We start from the raw sequence: 17442 nt of genomic DNA, 5'->3' as shown, positions 1-17442 counted from the left end.
AGAGCTGTCGGATGACAGCGTGCTTGACTATTCGAAGAATTGATTGAAGAATGGGGTCAAATTATTACAACAGATTTTCAGACAAAAGAAAAAAATAGATTAGACAAACCATGTTCCTTTATTTGTGGATTTCGATAAGTCTTGCACTTAATGGCAATATATGACCATGATGGTTATGAAGTGTTCAAAGTTTCAAAGTCAAACAGTTTAAACAAAATATAGAGGTATGAAAAATTTAACTCATTTCCAAGTCCAAAAAGGGCCATAATTCTGCCAAAATAGTTGTGAGAATTATGTACTCTTGTCTACAGATGGAAATCATGATGATAAACAAGTGTTCAAAGTTTAACAAGCCATATGTCAAATAATTTTGACAAAACATGCACTTGTACGAAAACAAAACCAATTTCCAAGTCCAAAAAGGGCCATAATTCAGCCAAAATAGATGACAGAGTTATGTACTCTTGCCTACAGATAGAGACTATAATACTGAAAAAGTGATAAAAGTTTCAAAGCCATATGTCAAACACTTTACACAAAATATGAACTGGTACGAAAAACTTAACCAAGATTTCTAAGTCGAAAGGGGCCATAGTTCAGCCAAAATCCTTGATGGAGTTATGTACTCTTGCCTATAACTGAACATGGTGATGGTAAACAAGTGTTGAAAGTTTCAAAGCTTTATCTCAAAAGACTTTGTCAAAATATGAACTGGTACGAAAAACTTAACCATGATTTCTCAGTCAAAAGGGGCCGTAATTCAGCCAAAATCCTTGATGGAGTTATGTGCTCTTGCCTATAACTGGACATGGTGATGGTAAACAAGTGTTGAAAGTTTCAAAGCTTTATCTCAAAAGACTTTGTCAAAATATGGACGGGTACGAAAAATTTAACCAAGGTGTGACGCCGACGCCGACACCGTGGTGAGTAGGATAGCTCTACTTATTCTTCAAATAGTCAAGCTAAAAAGGAATCAATATCTTATGGTGATACAAGTTGTGTGCAAGTTTGGTTAAAATCAAATCATATATGAAGCTGCTATTGTGCAGACAAGGTCAAAATAGCTAATTTTGGCCCTTTCAGGGGCCATAACTCTGGAACCTATTACGGGATCTGACCGGTTCAAGTAAGGAATCAAGATCTTATGGTGACACAAGTTTTGTACAAGTTTTGTACAAGTTTGATTAAATTCAAATCATAAATGAAGCTGCTACTGTGCAGACAAGGTCAAAACAGCTAATTCTGGCCCTATCAGGGGCTATAACTCTGGAACCCATAATGGAAACTGGCCAGTTCAAGAAAGGAACCAAGATCTTGTGGTGATACAAGTTGTGTGCAAGTTTGGTTAAAATAAAATCATAAATGAAGCTGCTATTGTGCAGACAAGGTCAAAATAGCTAATTTTGGCCCTTTCAGGGGACATAACTCTGGAACCCATTAAGGGATCTGGCAGGTTCAAAAAAGGAACTGAGATCTTATGGTGACACAAGTTTTTATGCAAGTTTGATTAAATTCAATATTATGCCAATACAAGTTTTGTACAAGTTTGATCAAAATTGCTTGCAAAATGTGGTTTCTATCATGTTCACAAGAAATTGTGGACGGACGAAGGGCGATCACAAAAGCTCACGCTAAAAAAATCAACACATAAATGTATAACTTAGAACCAATTTAATAATTTTTGTGTTTGCAGTGTGTTTAATTCATGTTCAAAGCAACCAGGCACATTTCAATGGTTTCTGAGAGCAAAAAAATTTCACCTTAAAAGTGTGACTGTTGTTAAATGTATATAACAATGTTTTCCCAATCACAATTACCCCACCTATGACATTATACTTTTAAAAAGAGACAGGGCAATAAAATTTGAATGCTTCACAACTTATCACTTTCTTTATACCTAGTCTTATTTAATGGAAAAGAAAGAATGGCTGAAGATCAGCAGAAACTAAAGTTATTACCCGACTGCAGAATCAAGTATCAATGTTGTAGGTATACCGCAAGCTCTTAATTCTTCCAGGGTCTTCACTCTGTACCAAAGGGAGAGAAATATAGCATCTTATTTCAATTTGAATAATCCTTGTTTGTGCATTATGGTTGCTTCAAATATAAATATCAGATTTTTTTAATAATTGCTCATATCAAAACCGTTTAGCATAGAAGAAGTTTTGATTTTATGCTGATTTTTTTCAGGGTAACATGTGTATTAAAAGTGGAAACAATTACAGAATCAGACATTTTTAAAATCTTAACAATTTCTTCTATCATTTACAGTAATTGCTGTGAGCATGCAAAACCTCAGGTTAGGCAAATTCATAATCATGCAAAACCCTTTATATTCGTTGCAGACAAATAACTGTAGATCTTGCGGTTCATTTTATCCACCCCAATGAACAAATAAATTTCCCATTCATTAATGCTTTGCTACGGCCTGTAGGTTTAAAACCAATCTCTGACAACTGTGTCAGGGGGTCAACACTTTGGCTCAGTGGTTAGAGCATTGGACTAGTACCCGAGCGACAATTGGGATTTTTCTCATCATAAAAATGCTATGCCTTTCAATTTCTGTTACTGCAAAAAGTCGTAACTCATATGGGAAACATAACTCATATGGGAAACAGACTTTATCTTGTGTCGAAAATGGCACTTTCTATGCCAAAATCGCTTCTACGTCATCATAAATGACTTTTTTGAAGAGGTTAAGTACGCATAGCCTGTACGTTTAAAGCCAATCTCCGACAACTAAGTCAGGGAGTCGACTCTTTGGCTCAGTGGTTAAAGCATTGGACTAGACCCGAGCGTGCTGGGTCTGAATCCAACCATAGGTAGTTGAGATTTTTCGTCATAAAAATGCTATGCTCTTTGATTTGTTACAACTTAGTCATAAGATCTTCAAAAAAAGTGAAAGCAAAAATTTATATCCCCATGAAACAGCCATTTTGACCAAAACAACAAAATTTCAATTCACAAAATTAAATGATTTCACAGTATGGAACAAACTGGAAATTTTCAGGAAACAGGAACAAATGCAGCTCTAAGTCTTTGTTATGGTAATAAATGATTTTTAGTCCACTGGAACTATACCCCTTACTTATCAACTTCTGCTGCTTGAAATTTAAATTAAAATCTTCAGTATTTTTAACTTTTACTGTGCTTTGCCATTGGCAATGTTTGTTACAAAAGTTTGTACTAACACTTATTTACATTGCAAAAATGAACTGTTTTTAGATAATGTGTACATATAAGTTACCCTGCATCATTGGGTCTTGATTCTGTAACAAAGACCTCAAATCTCTTCTTTGACTGGGCCGCTTCTTTTAACACATGTTGTATAACTCTTGAATGCGAGTGAATCAATATTTTCTACAATATAAAACATTTAGACTACTAAAATGGTTAGTGAACCCTACCCTTGGCTAGCAAAATCTGACTTGTAGAATCTGACACTGATTTCTAATAAATTTAGCTAACCAAGGCTTGTAAAATCTATACACTGGCTTTTATTAATGAACACTTGGGCTTGTAAAAATTGACACTATGGCTTGTTAAATCTAACTGCATGGTTTTTTAACAACCTTGCTTATAAACTATAACAAAATAGATGTGTTTGTTCACAAGATGGAACTTTTCTAATATCATGTTAGATATGAAAACCTATGTGAACATTAATATGACATTGTTCACACTTACTGAGCCGTCTCTGATAAACTTGTCTGCCTGTCTGGCTATTTTCTGTCTAGATGAGGCAACTTTCTGTAGAAACATGTTCCCTCTTTCTACCATAATGTTCTGACACTTCTGAAAGTCCTGCAGTTAAAGATAATGTTCAGAATTAATTAAAGAGTATTGCATATAACATAAAATTATATTTTATAACAAAATGTTTATTGTGGAATAAAAAAAACAGGTTCATTAGTCATTTGCACTTGTAATTTATTAAAGGATATTTTTATTTAAAGTTGTATGAAACTTTCAGCAAATCTTTAACTGAACCAGACTTATATTGCATAAACTTTCCTTCTGGAAAAAAACCTTCTAAAGGCCCTGTTAATAAAACATTTTAAACATTTGGAGGTGTTTTGTTGTTTCATAGGTTATGTACCGGTGTAACGGTCAGTTTTTTCCCCGGGGAAAAAACTGACTAGTTAGTTTCTTCCCCGGGGGAAAGAATTGACTAGTCAGTTCTTTCCCCGGGGAAGAAACTGACTGGTCAGTTCTTTCCCCCCCTAGTCAATTTTTTCCCCCCAATCGCAACTGGTTACTCTTGATCATTCTTATGGGGGGAAAAAACTAACTAGTCAATTCTTTCCCCCCTCATCAATTTTCCTGGCTAGTCAATTATTTCCCCTGTTAGTGAATTGGAACTGGTTATTCTTGGTTATTCTTAACTAGCCTGTTTTTCATTTCCGATAGTCGGTTTTCATTTAAATTTCATATAAAATAAGAAATATGTTTCATATTTTGTGTAAATTAAAGAAATGTTTTTAAATAAACTTATTTTAATTTCTGTTGTATTTTTTTTATTTGCCTTTTTCCTGTTTCAATTTCTTCTATTAGGTAAGGAAATTACTGCTGGTCAGTTCTTTTCCCACGTAGCCAGTACTTGACCAGTAAGGTGGGGGAAGTAAACTGACCAGTCAGTTCTTTTCCCCCTAGCCTGTACTTGCTCTGTTAGGTGGGGGAAGATATTGACCGGTCAGTTCTTTCCCCCCTAGCCAGTACTTGACCTGTCAGGTGGGGAAATGAAATTGACCAGTCAGTTCTTTCCCCACTAGCCAGTACTTGCTTTCTCAGTTGGGGGAAGAAATTGACTGGTCAGTTCTTTCCCCCCTAGCCATTACTTGCTCTGTTAAGTGGGAAGAAATTGACCGGTCAGTTCTTTCCCCCCTATCAAATACTTGACCTGTCAGGTGGGGGAAGAAATTTACTGGTCAGTTCTTTTCCCTCTAATCAGTACTTGCTAGAAAGAACTGACTGTTTCTTTCCCCTCTAGCCAGTACTTGCTCTGTTAGGTGGGCGAAGAAAATATCTGGTCAGTTCTTTCCCCCCTAGCCAGTACTTGACTTGTCAGGTGGGGAGAAGAAATTGACCGGTCAGTTCTTTCCCCCCTAGCCAGTACTTGACCTGTCAGGTGGGGAAATGAAATTGACCAGTCAGTTCTTTCCCCACTAGCCAGTACTTGCTTTCGGGTGAAACACAATCAAGGGAACAGTAGTGTTGCACTTTGGGGTGTAAAATAAAGGTCTGTGGATTGTCATCAAAAATGGTTTTCTATTTTGTACTATCCATAAAGTTTAAGAAACTTAAATATTATGTAGATTGGTGCATGGGAAAAGTTTTTTCACCTGTCGACAAATTGTTCATTTGGAGCTGGTTACGGACACTACACAGGACTATAACATCAATTTAAATACTTTAAACTGTGTTATTTTTTATTATTTTGTAACTAGTTCAACATTTTCTCATATTTGAACATACATCAAACAAAAATAATGAACAAAAAAACTTAACTACATATGATTTTCATTCAATATTTCTTGCAAATAATTTTGCCAGAAATTTGACCAGTTATCAACTCTTCTGAACGTCTTGATTTTTAACTTTAAATCTCATAATTGATCAAAATAGAAACTGAGCTTTTGCTTTATCCAATAGAAATTCAAAATGTTGTATCATATTACATTATATGTATTAAATTTTTGAATTTAAAAACACTGTAAATTTGGTTACGGACACTACATACAAATCATTGAGAGAAAAATGTCATTTCATTTGAAAATATGCTTTGAATTGTATTTCCTTCAGCATTAAACAATGTCATTTTAATATAGGACTGTTCTATTTCTGTAAAAAGTAACTCTAGTAAAAATATTTTAAAAAGTTCTGATAAGAGAAATAAAATTTCAGAAAACTATTTGTTTTCATAGGAGTTTTAACTAAACATTTAAAAATAAACACAAATCTATTTTGACAAACATGTAAAACATAAGTAAATGTTCTTCTTTTAACCAAGGATAGTCAGTAAATCAATACAAATCAGTTCAAGCTCTGGTTACGGACACTACATAATTATCTGTTTAGCGGAAATAAACATATCTGTAGTCTTTTGACAACTTTTTTGAAATGTCTTTTAGTTCCTCAGAATCGAAAACAAAGTGAGACCTTTTGTCACTCATTGTTGGTTCGCCTACGGAAGCTAGCAACTTGTCATCAGTTTCCCAAGATACATCTTGCTTGTCTGGCCAGATGTATGTCTTCCCACTTTTTTTCATATATTTCAGTTGATATTCTTGGTCATCGATATCAAGAATTTGACCAATGCATACTGTGACTGACTTTCCTTTCTTTGTTGGAAATAAGACTGCTGCAAACACACCTGGTTGGAAATGTTCTTTATTATTTTCAGGCTGAGTATTCTGAGTATTTTCACTATCTATGTTTTCCTGATCTATTTCTGTGTTTTCCTGTGTATTTGAGTCTTTATTATCCAGATGATCTATTTCCATGTCTTCTAGTTCCATGTTATCTTGATCTGTTTCCATGTTTTCTAACTGCTTTCTTGTTGTACTTTTCAATACTTTTAATGTTTGTGTTTCCCATCTATGACAGTAGTCGATATTTTGACACTGATCAATGTTCTGTAAACAATTTAAACAGTAGCATGACAGTTTTCTAGTCTTCAACTTAGTAGTAGTTTTCTTGTTCCTTTCAACGTGTTTACATTGGTTTCTGATCGATCTCTCTTAATACCTTTAACTAGTATAAACTGTCGTTTGGAGACAGTCTTTACTTCTCCCTCAGTTTGAGATTTAATTGATGTAAGTCTTTGTTCGCAATGATCAAAAACATCTTGTGCTGTGCCAATTATTTTCTTTGAACTAATGACTGCCTGGTAGCAGGAATTTTTTACTATGGCTCCTGACCGTCACAAACGTTTTTACCATGACTGGTCTCAAAAAAATTTCTACATATACTAGGTTTGTTTCTAAGGCTTATGTCTGCAAATGACTTTTTCCCCTTATACTGTGCAGCACACCCATCGGTCCACTGGTGTATTTCTTCTATCTGAATACCGGTATCCTTCGAAACAATATCTAATGCCTGTTTTTCAAATTCTAATACAGCATCAGCATCGTGCTTATTATCTTCACTTATTCCAACAATTGCATGTTTCACTAATGTTTCTTTGTTCTTTTCATCTTCCTTTATTTTATAATAAATCATCATAGGATGGATTGTGACTTGATTTCTATCAAAAAATCCTGACTGTACCTCACTTTGGAATAAACAGCCATAATTTTCACTAAAATCCATTACCATGGCTATTGATCCAGGTTTCAAATGATCTATGCAATTAGTCATTTGCTTTTGCTGCCATCTAGCCCTGAAAATATGACCAGGGTACACTTCAAGGTCTTTCTTCATTTCTGTTAAGAAGCTTTCAATATTGTGCTCTTTTGGGACACATGAAACACACCTTTTCACTTTGTTCTCCTTATTTATTTCAATTGATTCCCACTGGTGCCATGTAATATTCTTGTCATTACTTTCCTCAGTTAGATCTTTAAAGTATTCCTTCAAACTTTCTGTACTGCATGTCTGACATGTTCTCTCAAGACATGATGCCTTTGGTGTGTTTTCAAACTGACAAAGGGTAGCAGAGGAAATCCTTTCCTTATCTAGAAGTATCTTTGTCAATTGTTCCTTATTATCAGGGGTTTCAACAGTTTTAACATGTTTCTTCAAAGCTTCTACTTTCAGAGCGAAATTGCAGCAAATCTGACAGAGACAGGACTTTCTATTTGTCTCTGATATCTTTCTGACATTTTCAGGCTTTAGTTTCTTGTACAAGGTGAAACCAATTTTAACATCTGGATACAAAGATTTGAAGTTCTTATAAGCATCTTCTAATGTCATAGTCATAAGATGTTTTTGGAGGACCTCTTTCTTTCCATCATCTGTTTTTACTTTGATGACATCCTTTTTATTAGGAACTTCTCTACTCACTTCTGCGGATAAATAGTGTCGTTTAACTAATAGCCGTGTTTTCTCACTGAGTTTATCTTTCCTAAATTTCCTTTCTTGCTTTTGCCACCACTGTCTCTTTGCAGTTACTTTGGATCTGTGAGAAAAGCTAAACAGCTTTCGTACATATACACCACACTTATTTCTTGTTCTCTTCTCAATCGTGGCTCTGAGAATGTTATAAGCATGCTTTTTATCTGATTTAGAACTGTTTGTCTGTTTAGCATCTGCTATATTTTCTTGTAAGGATGTGATGACATCATCAGCTAATTGGAGCTTTCTTTTGCATTCTGGTGTGAGTATCAATCCTTCCTTCTTTAGAATTTTCGATGTTGTTGGCGACTGAATTAATTTTTTTACAACTTCGGCCCTTTTTGATGGTGTTTTGGGTAATGATGACTTAGTTTTATTGACTTGCCTATATCTGGAAAATCGTGATGTGAATGAGCTTGAAGTACTTGGAATAGAAGTATCTACTTCTCTCAGTTGTTCTAATTGTTCAAGATTCTCATTTTGCAAGTTGGATTGATCGTTCAGTTTTATTCGCATTCTCCAGGTCTGCGTTCTTTTCACTGCCAATTTTCTTTTAAGACTTTCATTTGTCTTTATCTTATTGCAAGTTTCCATATTTGATTGTTTTTTCTCTTGTTGTTTCTTATGTTTTAGTCGGTAGCGCTTCATTTCTTCTCTCTTTTGCTTTCTTAATTTTTCAAGCTTTGGTTTACTTCTTTCAGCTTCCTGTCGCAGCTTAGCCCTTGCCCTATTTTTCCTTTCTCTGTCTTTTTTCTTCAGTTCTTCATTCTTTTCTGTATTAAGTTTTTGCTTTTCTCTCCACTTTCTAACCTTTTCTGCATTCTTTTTTCTTTTAAGTTCATTGTCATTTTTTGTTTCACTGGACCTCAAATCCATCTGCAAAAGAAATTATATCCATTTAAAACAATTCAACATTTTTATTAATCTAAATGTTTTTCTTTCATGTTAGTGTTTTCAATAGGTTTCTAATAGCCTTTTGTTGTAGAAATGATAAAAGTTAAAGACTGTTAAATTGTCATTTAAGACTTTAACTAATAATTCACTGATATTTGTTTACATAAAATACTTCTCGTCAAAAATTACAATATGCATGCGTACATCTAATTTCAAGTAGTGTCCGTAACCTTTACTTGTTTCTTTAATATTAACTCCTAAATAAAAAAAATGCTGATATTAACATATGAAACTGGTACCTTGTTTGATAACTTGATACTTAAAATGCCAAAATATAACTACAATAAGTAATGGATTATTTTAAAATACTGTAATGTGTATACGAAACAATTGTTATGATATAAAAGATAAAATGTTTGGAAGAAATTAAGTTGAGACCAGTAATTTTGAAGAACTACATGGTCAATGATGTTTTTCAAATTGGTTTATTACCTGCAAGATGTCACAGAAAGCTATATTCAACCCATTCTACAGTTGAAATATAAGTTTTGTATTTTACTCGTTTGGTTACGGACACTACTCAATTTTTCATATTGAAACAAAGAAAATTAACTTACCTTTATTTATAGAATAGCTTGTTAACTTGATCTTTTTATATTCAGGAAACATATACAGTTGCTAAAATAAACTAATAAATGATGCATCATTTCATAAAATTTTCTGTGGTTAGTAAATTCACCTTGGTGCTACCGAGGAGAAAGATGCTGTTCTTAGAGATGATGCAATCGGGGACTTTCCATATGATTGCATCATTAATTAATATTTTAAAAGAAACAACTGATCTTACATTTCATGAAAACAATACTTTAAAATATGATGGTTCATCTTAAATTAAGTAATTAAAACTCAAAAACTTATGTTTAAAAGAAGGTTACGGACACTACACATTTTTAGTAGTGTCCGTAACCATTTTATTAGTTTTTCAGCTAAACTTTATGAATTATTTTAACTTTAAAGTATTTTCTGTAATCCATATAGATCATGAATGAATAATAATATTATCAAAACTTTATAAAGACATTTCTAGTTGCTAAATTTCACATGGTTACGGACTCTACATTTTTTAAGAAAATGTGAAATATAATTTTTGCAATTTAGACAAAGAAATGCTTTTCCATGCTAATGTGCTATATCAGAACATTAATTCTGTTAAAAAATTATTTTAAAAAGAGTTGTATTATTAAGGTTTTATGGCTCATAACAAGCTGAAGAAATTTAAGATGAAATTTACATAACATACTACCATGTTTACAGTTTTGTTAATAACTTCCACAATTTTCATCCTATTTCAACAAACCAAATGTCAAAATGATCCTTAATCTTTTTTTCAACAGTTGAATATACACAATTTACACATATCAAAAAATTGAAAAAGTTGTATTATAAGCAAAAGGGATAATATTCTAAGTGCAACAGCATAACGCCGAAAAAGGGCCATTTTTCGTATACGTTTTAGGTCATATCTTTGAGACCATTTGAGCTACAGAGTTGAAATTTTAGCTGAAACTCAAACAAACATTCATAATTGAAAGAATGTGAGATTTACTCTTATATAACACAGCAAATGTGAAATAACATCACATAACAATAAGTTTCTGCATAAGCTCCCTATATTGTGTTTCACCCGTTTCTCAGTTGGGGGAAGAAATTGACTGGTCAGTTCTTTCCCCCCTAGCCATTACTTGCTCTGTTAAGTGGGAAGAAATTGACCGGTCAGTTCTTTCCCCCCTATCAAATACTTGACCTGTCAGGTGGGGGAAGAAATTTACTGGTCAGTTCTTTTCCCTCTAATCAGTACTTGCTAGAAAGAACTGACCGTTTCTTTCCCCTCTAGCCAGTACTTGCTCTGTTAGGTGGGCGAAGAAAATATCTGGTCAGTTCTTTCCCCCCTAGCCAGTACTTGACTTGTCAGGTGGGGAGAAGAAATTGACCGGTCAGTTCTTTCCCCGCTAGCCAGTACTTGCTCTGTTTGGTGGGAGAAGAAATTGACTGGTCAGTTCTTTCCCCCCAGCAAGTACTTGACCTGTCAGGTGGGGGAAGAAATTAACCAGTCAGTTCTTTCCCCCCTAGCTAGTACTTGACCTGTCGGGTGGGGAAATGAATTTGACCAGTCAGTTCTTTCCCCCCTAGCCAGTACTTGACCTATCAGGAGGGAGAAAAATATAGACAAGTTAGTTATTTCCCCCCTAGCCAGTACTTGCCCTGTCAGGTGGGGGAAGAAATTGACCAGTCAGTTCTTTCCCCCCCCTCCCCAACCCCTAGCCAGTACTTGTTTTTTCAGGTGGGGGAAGAAATTGACCGATCAGTTCTTTCCCCCCTAGCCAGTTCTTGACCTGTTGGTTGGGGAGAAGAAATTGACCAGTCAGTTCTTTCCCCCCTAGCCAGTTTCGACCTGTCAGGTGGGGGAAGAAATTGACTAGTCAGTTCTTTCCCCCCTAGCCAGTACTTGACCTGTCAGGTGGGGGAAGAAATTGACTGGTCAGTTCTTTCCCCCTAGCCAGAACTTGACCTTTCAGGTGGGAAGAAAAAATTGACCAGTCAGTTCTTTCCCCCCAGCAAATACTTGACCTGTCAGGGGGGGAAGAAATTAACCAGTCAGTTCTTTCCCCCCTAGCCAGTACTTGACCTCTAAGGTGGGGAAATGAATTCGACCCGTCAGTTCTTTCCCCCCTAGCCAGGAAGAAGAAATTGACCAGACAGTTCTTTCCCCCCTAGCCAGTGCTTGACCTGTCAGGTAGGGGAAGAAATTGACTAGTCAGTTCTTTCCCCCCTAGCCAGTACTTGACCTGTCAGGTGGGGGAAGAAATTGACCGGTCAGTTCTTTCCCCCTAGCCAGAACTTGACCTTTCAGGTGGGAAGAAAAAATTGACCAGTCAGTTCTTTCCCCCCTATCATATACTTGACCTGTCAGGTGGGGGAAGAAATTGACCAGTCAGTTCTTTCCCCTCTAGGCAGTACTTGCTAGGGGGGAAAGAACTGACTGGTCAATTTCTTCCCCACATGACAAAGCAAGTACTCTCTAGCGGGGATAGAACTGACCAGTCAATTTCTTCTAACCACCCGACAGGTCAAGTACTGGCTGGGGGGAAAGAACTGACCAGACATTTTCTTCGCCCACCTAACAGAGCAAGTACTGGCTAGAGGGGGAAGAAATTGACCGGTCAGTTCTTTCCCCCCAGCAAATACTTGACCTGTCAGGGGGGGAAGAAATGAACCAGTCAGTTCTTTCCCCCCTAGCCAGTACTTGACCTGTCGGGTGGGGAAATGAATTCGATCAGTCAGTTCTTTCCCCCCTAGCCAGAGAGAAGAAATTGACCAGACAGTTCTTTCCCCCCTAGCCAGTGCTTGACCTGTCAGGTAGGGGAAGAAATTGACTAGTCAGTTCTTTCCCCCCTAGCCAGTACTTGACCTGTCAGGTGGGGGAAGAAATTGACCGGTCAGTTCTTTCCCCCTAGCCAGAACTTGACCTTTCAGGTGGGAAGAAAAAATTGACCAGTCAGTTCTTTCCCCCCTATCATATACTTGACCTGTCAGGTGGGGGAAGAAATTTACCAGTCAGTTCTTTCCCCTCTAGGCAGTACTTGCTAGGGGGAAAAGAACTGAATGGTCAATTTCTTCCCCACCTGACAAAGCAAGTACTGGCTGGCGGGGAAAGAACTGACCGGTCAATTTCTTCTACCCACCTGACAGGTCAAGTACTGGCTAGGGGGGAAAGAACTGACCAGACATTTTCTTCGCCCACCTAACAGAGCAAGTACTGGCTAGAGGGGGAAGAAATTTACTGGTCAGTTCTTTCCCCCCAGCAAGTACTTGAGCTGTCAGGGTAGGAAGAAATTAACCAGTCAGTTCTTTCCCCCCTAGCCAGTACTTGACCTGTCGGGTGGGGAAATGAATTCGACCAGTCAGTTCTTTCCCCCCTAGCCAGGGAGAAGAAATTGACCAGACAGTTCTTTCCCCCCTAGCCAGTGCTTGACCTGTCAGGTAGGGGAAGAAATTGACCAGACAGTTCTTTCCTCCCTAGCCAGTGCTTGACCTGTCAGGTAGGGGAAGAAATTGACTAGTCAGTTCTTTCCCCACTAGCCAGTACTTGACCTGTCAGGTAGGGGAAGAAACTGACCAGTCAGTTCTTTCCCCCCTAGCCAGAACTTGACCTTTCAGGTGGGAAGAAGAAATTGACAAGTCAGTTCTTTCCCCCCTATCATATGCTTGACATGTCAGGTGGGGGAAGAAATTTACTGGTCAGTTCTTTCCCCTCTAGGCAGTACTTGCTAGAAAGAACTGACCGGTCAATTTCGTCCCCCACCTGATAGGTCAAGTATATGCAAGGGGGGAAAGAACTGACCGGTCAATTTCTTCTCCCCACCCGACAGGTCAAGTATATGCAAGGGGGGAAAGAACTGACCGGTCAGTTTCTTCTCCCCACCTGACAGGTCAAGTACTGGCTAGGTGGGAAAGAACTGACCGGTCAGTTTCTTCTCCCCACACCATAGGTCAAGTACTAACTATATATAGGGGGGAAAGAACTGACTAGTCAATTTCTTCCCCCACCTGACAGGTCAAGTACTGGCTAGGGGGGAAAGAACTGACTAGTCAATTCCTTCCCCCACCTGACAGGTCAAGTATATGTTGGGGGGAAAGAACTGACCGGTCAATTTCTTCCCCCACCTGATATGTCAAGTATATGTTAGGGGGAAAGAACTGACTGGTCAATTTCTTCCCCCACCTGACAGGTCAAGTACTGGCTTGGGGGGGGGGGGAAGAAATGACTAGTCAATTTCTTCCCCCACCTGACAGTTCAAGTATAATGCTAGGGGAGAAAGAACTGACCGGTCAATTTTTTCCCCAATCTGACAGATCAGGTATATGCTACAAATGTAGGGGGGAAAGAACTGACTAGTCAATTTCTTCCCTAACCTGATAGGTCAAGTATATGCAAGGGGGGAAAGAACTGACTAGTCAATTTCTTCTCCCCACCTGATAGGTCAAGTATATGCATGGGGGGAAAGAACTGACTAGTCAATTTCTTCCCCCACCCGATAGGTGAAATATATGCAAGGGGGGAAAGAACTGACTGGTCAGTTTCTTCCCCCACCTGATAGGTGAAATATATGCTAGGGGGGAAAGAACTGACTGGTCAATTTCTTCCCCCACCTGATAGGTCAAGTATATGCTAGGTGGGAAAGAACTGACCGGTCAATTTCTTCTCCCACCCGACAGGTCAAGTATATGCAAGGGCCGGGAAAGAACTGACTAGTCAATTTCTTCCCCCACCTGATAGGTGAAATATATGCTAGGGGGGAAAGAACTGACTGGTCAATTTCGTCCCTCACCTGATAGGTCAAGTATCTGCAAGGTGGGAAAGAACTGACCGGTCAATTTCTTCTCCCCACCCGACAGGTCAAGTATATGCAAGGGGGGAAAGAACTGACTGGTCAGTTTCTTCCCCCACCTGATAGGTGAAATATATGCTAGGGGGGAAAGAACTGACTGGTCAATTTCTTCCCCCACCTGATAGGTCAAGTATATGCTAGGTGGGAAAGAACTGACCGGTCAATTTCTTCTCCCACCCGACAGGTCAAGTATATGCAAGGGCCGGGAAAGAACTGACTAGTCAATTTCTTCCCCCACCTGATAGGTGAAATGTATGCTAGGGGGGAAAGAACTGACTGGTCAATTTCGTCCCTCACCTGATAGGTCAAGTATCTGCAAGGTGGGAAAGAACTGACCGGTCAATTTCTTCTCCCCACCCGACAGGTCAAGTACTGGCTAGTGGGGAAAGAACTGACCGGTCAATTTCTTCTCCCCACACCACAGGTCAAGTACTAACTATATATAGGGGGGAAAGAACTGACTAGTCAATTTCTTTTCCCACCTGACAGGTCAAGTACTGGCTAGTGGGGAAAGAACTGACTAGTCAATTTCTTCCCCCACCTGACAGGTCAAGTACATGTTGGGGGGAAAGAACTGACCAGTCAATTTCTTCCCCGCACCTGACTGATATTAAATAGTAATGGCAATCAAACAGAAGTTAAAAAATCTGATTTGACAAAAAAAACATTGATTAAAGTTACAATTAAGAAACATACAGGTTTATTCAAATGAAAAACAATACCTGTTTCATCTGAAATTTAAATGGAAAATGAATAGACACTTGTATCCCAAATAACAATACCGAAAGAATCCAGTACTTGAAGGGAAAACTAGGGGGAAAGAACTGACTAGTCAGTTTTTCCCTGGGGAAAAATCTGACTAACTAGTCAGTTTCTTTCCCTATCGGAAAACTTACTACAAGGGGGGAAAAAACTGACTAGGGGGGGGGGGAAGAAACTGACTAGTCATTTTTTTCCCCGGGGGAAAGAATTGACTAGTCAGTTTTTTCCCCGGGAAAAGAACTGACTGGGGGAAAAACTGGGCTGTTACACCGGTGTATCTCTTTCAAATGGCAGAACAGGAGCACTGCCTGAAAATGCTTGACGTAAGGCAATATGCAAGAAATGAGTTATGGTTCTTGGCCTTCTTACTCATATACTGTGAATAAAGAAATTTACAAAGTTTCAAAGCTATAGCTCTTATGTTATTTAAGAAAATGGACATAAGCATCATTTCTAAGAAATATTTGGCTTATTTTGCTTTCAAAATTTAAAATTGAATAATTCAACTACATAGTCATTTTAATGTGTAATTTTGTACAACAAAAACTACCATGTATTTGAAAATTCATAAAATAGTAAACCAGCTATTATATAAAATTGACAGCTGGGAGGAAAGATACTCAAACACAGACATAAGCCACAAGTAGTATGTCAAGTAACTCTGCTTCATGTACTTTCAAGGGAAGCATTGCTAAAAAGCATGACCTCTCCAACTCATAATACTGCATCTACCCCTGAAAATTTGCAACTTACCGTATCTTCCAGACTTGTGAGTGTGATAAATCTAAGGAAAAGTTCACAGCCTGAAGATATGGACGTAACACTGCTGTCTGTCTGTGTCAGTGTATTTGTGGCATCTTTCAGTGTTGCTCTAAGTCCAGCCAGGGTCTCCACTGAATTTAAAATACCCATTTTTAAAATTACAATTCTCTATAGAATGCATTACACTTGCTATTAATATTACAAAAACAATTTAGTGTTTCAAGCCATGTTAACACAATCATAATATGTCACATCCCACTTTCCTATATGTAAATAATTTTGGAAGACATGTTCCAGTCCTTTCAAGCATTTTTAAAGCACCTCCAGAGCTGTGCTACAGGGCAGTCACCAGGACAGCAGCAAAACAGTTAGACTCCGTCCTATTACTGTTAGTGTAACTTTAGTACAGTTATGTATTACAATAAACACTTTACTTTTGCTCTACCACTGGATAATGAGCAATGTTTTTGTTGTGAATTTTAAGTTCTACTACTGGTTCAAGTCACAAACTTCTTTATAATTATCTAGTTTTAAAAGATTTCCAAGACCAGTCAAACAATGCAACTTTGTCAGTCAATTTTCAGTTTGTGTAACCAATCAGATGCTGGAAATTCTAGACTGGAGTTCAAACTAAGTTTTATAACATTGGACCTAGAAATAAATAGTAATAATAGTAATCACAGCCTTTAGTTTATAAAATGAAGTGAATTATAATATATAAACCTACTTCTATTATTTTCTATGAAGTGGAGAAGTGTTTTGATGGCTGCAACAGCTGCCGACATGTCCGGATGTTCCTCAACAATTTGGCTGAAGTATTGGAGTATACCTGTAACAGTAACAGCCCATTAAAAAAGAAGTTATTCAATTAGATACTGTTTAAGGCTATAGTGTTATAGTCTTAAACCCTAAAAATACAGATCATTAGATTATACACAAGTTTATTGAATGGCTTCCCAGTCAAAAGTCAAAACTATGTCCTGAGGTCCAGCAGTTAGGCATGGAATTTGGCATAATTTAGGCATGTTTTTGGCACACTTTAGGTATGGTCTTTTAATAGGCTATGTCTGTCATCTCTAATGCACCTATTTATTAACTAAAAATTCTGCTGTTTGTATTTTACTTGGCATTGATTTTCAACTTGTAACATTTCTTTGTAATTGCATACTGAATAACAATATCTATGTGTTTAGGCCTATTTTACTTGCTACAATTTCAGTACACATCTTCTCCATGTAGGCTACTTGATATTTATAAATTTATACCTGCAACATATTATATACAGAAAATAAAGTTTAAACTTCCACTTAAATAAATGAAATCAGGCAAAGTTTTTAACTTACAACAGTCTAAAAGCAAGTTTAGCACTTGTAATAGACATATTCCGGGTATCCAAAATTTTATGTCCGGATATGGTTACACTTTTTTCTAAAAGTCGTCGAATGTCCAGTTTTAACAATATTTTTGAAAAAATATTATGATGCAAAGACAGTTTAACAGCATTTCACAGTATCTGACA

General features: G+C 37.3%; 1 protein-coding gene across 1 annotated transcript in view; it reads right to left on the bottom strand.

The window, feature by feature from the left end:
* The window catches only part of LOC123533798 (translation initiation factor eIF-2B subunit alpha-like), a 39169-nt gene that overhangs the window by 15197 nt on the left and 6530 nt on the right, over positions 1–17442 (bottom strand). Inside the window, exons 2-6 of the mRNA XM_045315676.2 lie at positions 16651–16752; positions 15915–16054; positions 3688–3804; positions 3248–3360; positions 1959–2027 (exon numbers count right to left, since the gene is read on the bottom strand). Of these exons, the coding sequence (XP_045171611.2) occupies positions 1959–2027; positions 3248–3360; positions 3688–3804; positions 15915–16054; positions 16651–16752 (541 nt within the window). The remainder of the gene's footprint in view (positions 1–1958; positions 2028–3247; positions 3361–3687; positions 3805–15914; positions 16055–16650; positions 16753–17442) is intronic.

The sequence above is a fragment of the Mercenaria mercenaria genome, chromosome 12 (assembly GCF_021730395.1).
Source record: "Mercenaria mercenaria strain notata chromosome 12, MADL_Memer_1, whole genome shotgun sequence".
In the NCBI taxonomy this organism is placed as follows: domain Eukaryota; kingdom Metazoa; phylum Mollusca; class Bivalvia; order Venerida; family Veneridae; genus Mercenaria; species Mercenaria mercenaria.
The sequence above is the reverse complement of the archived record's forward strand: the minus strand, read 5'-3'. Positions and strand labels throughout refer to the sequence as shown.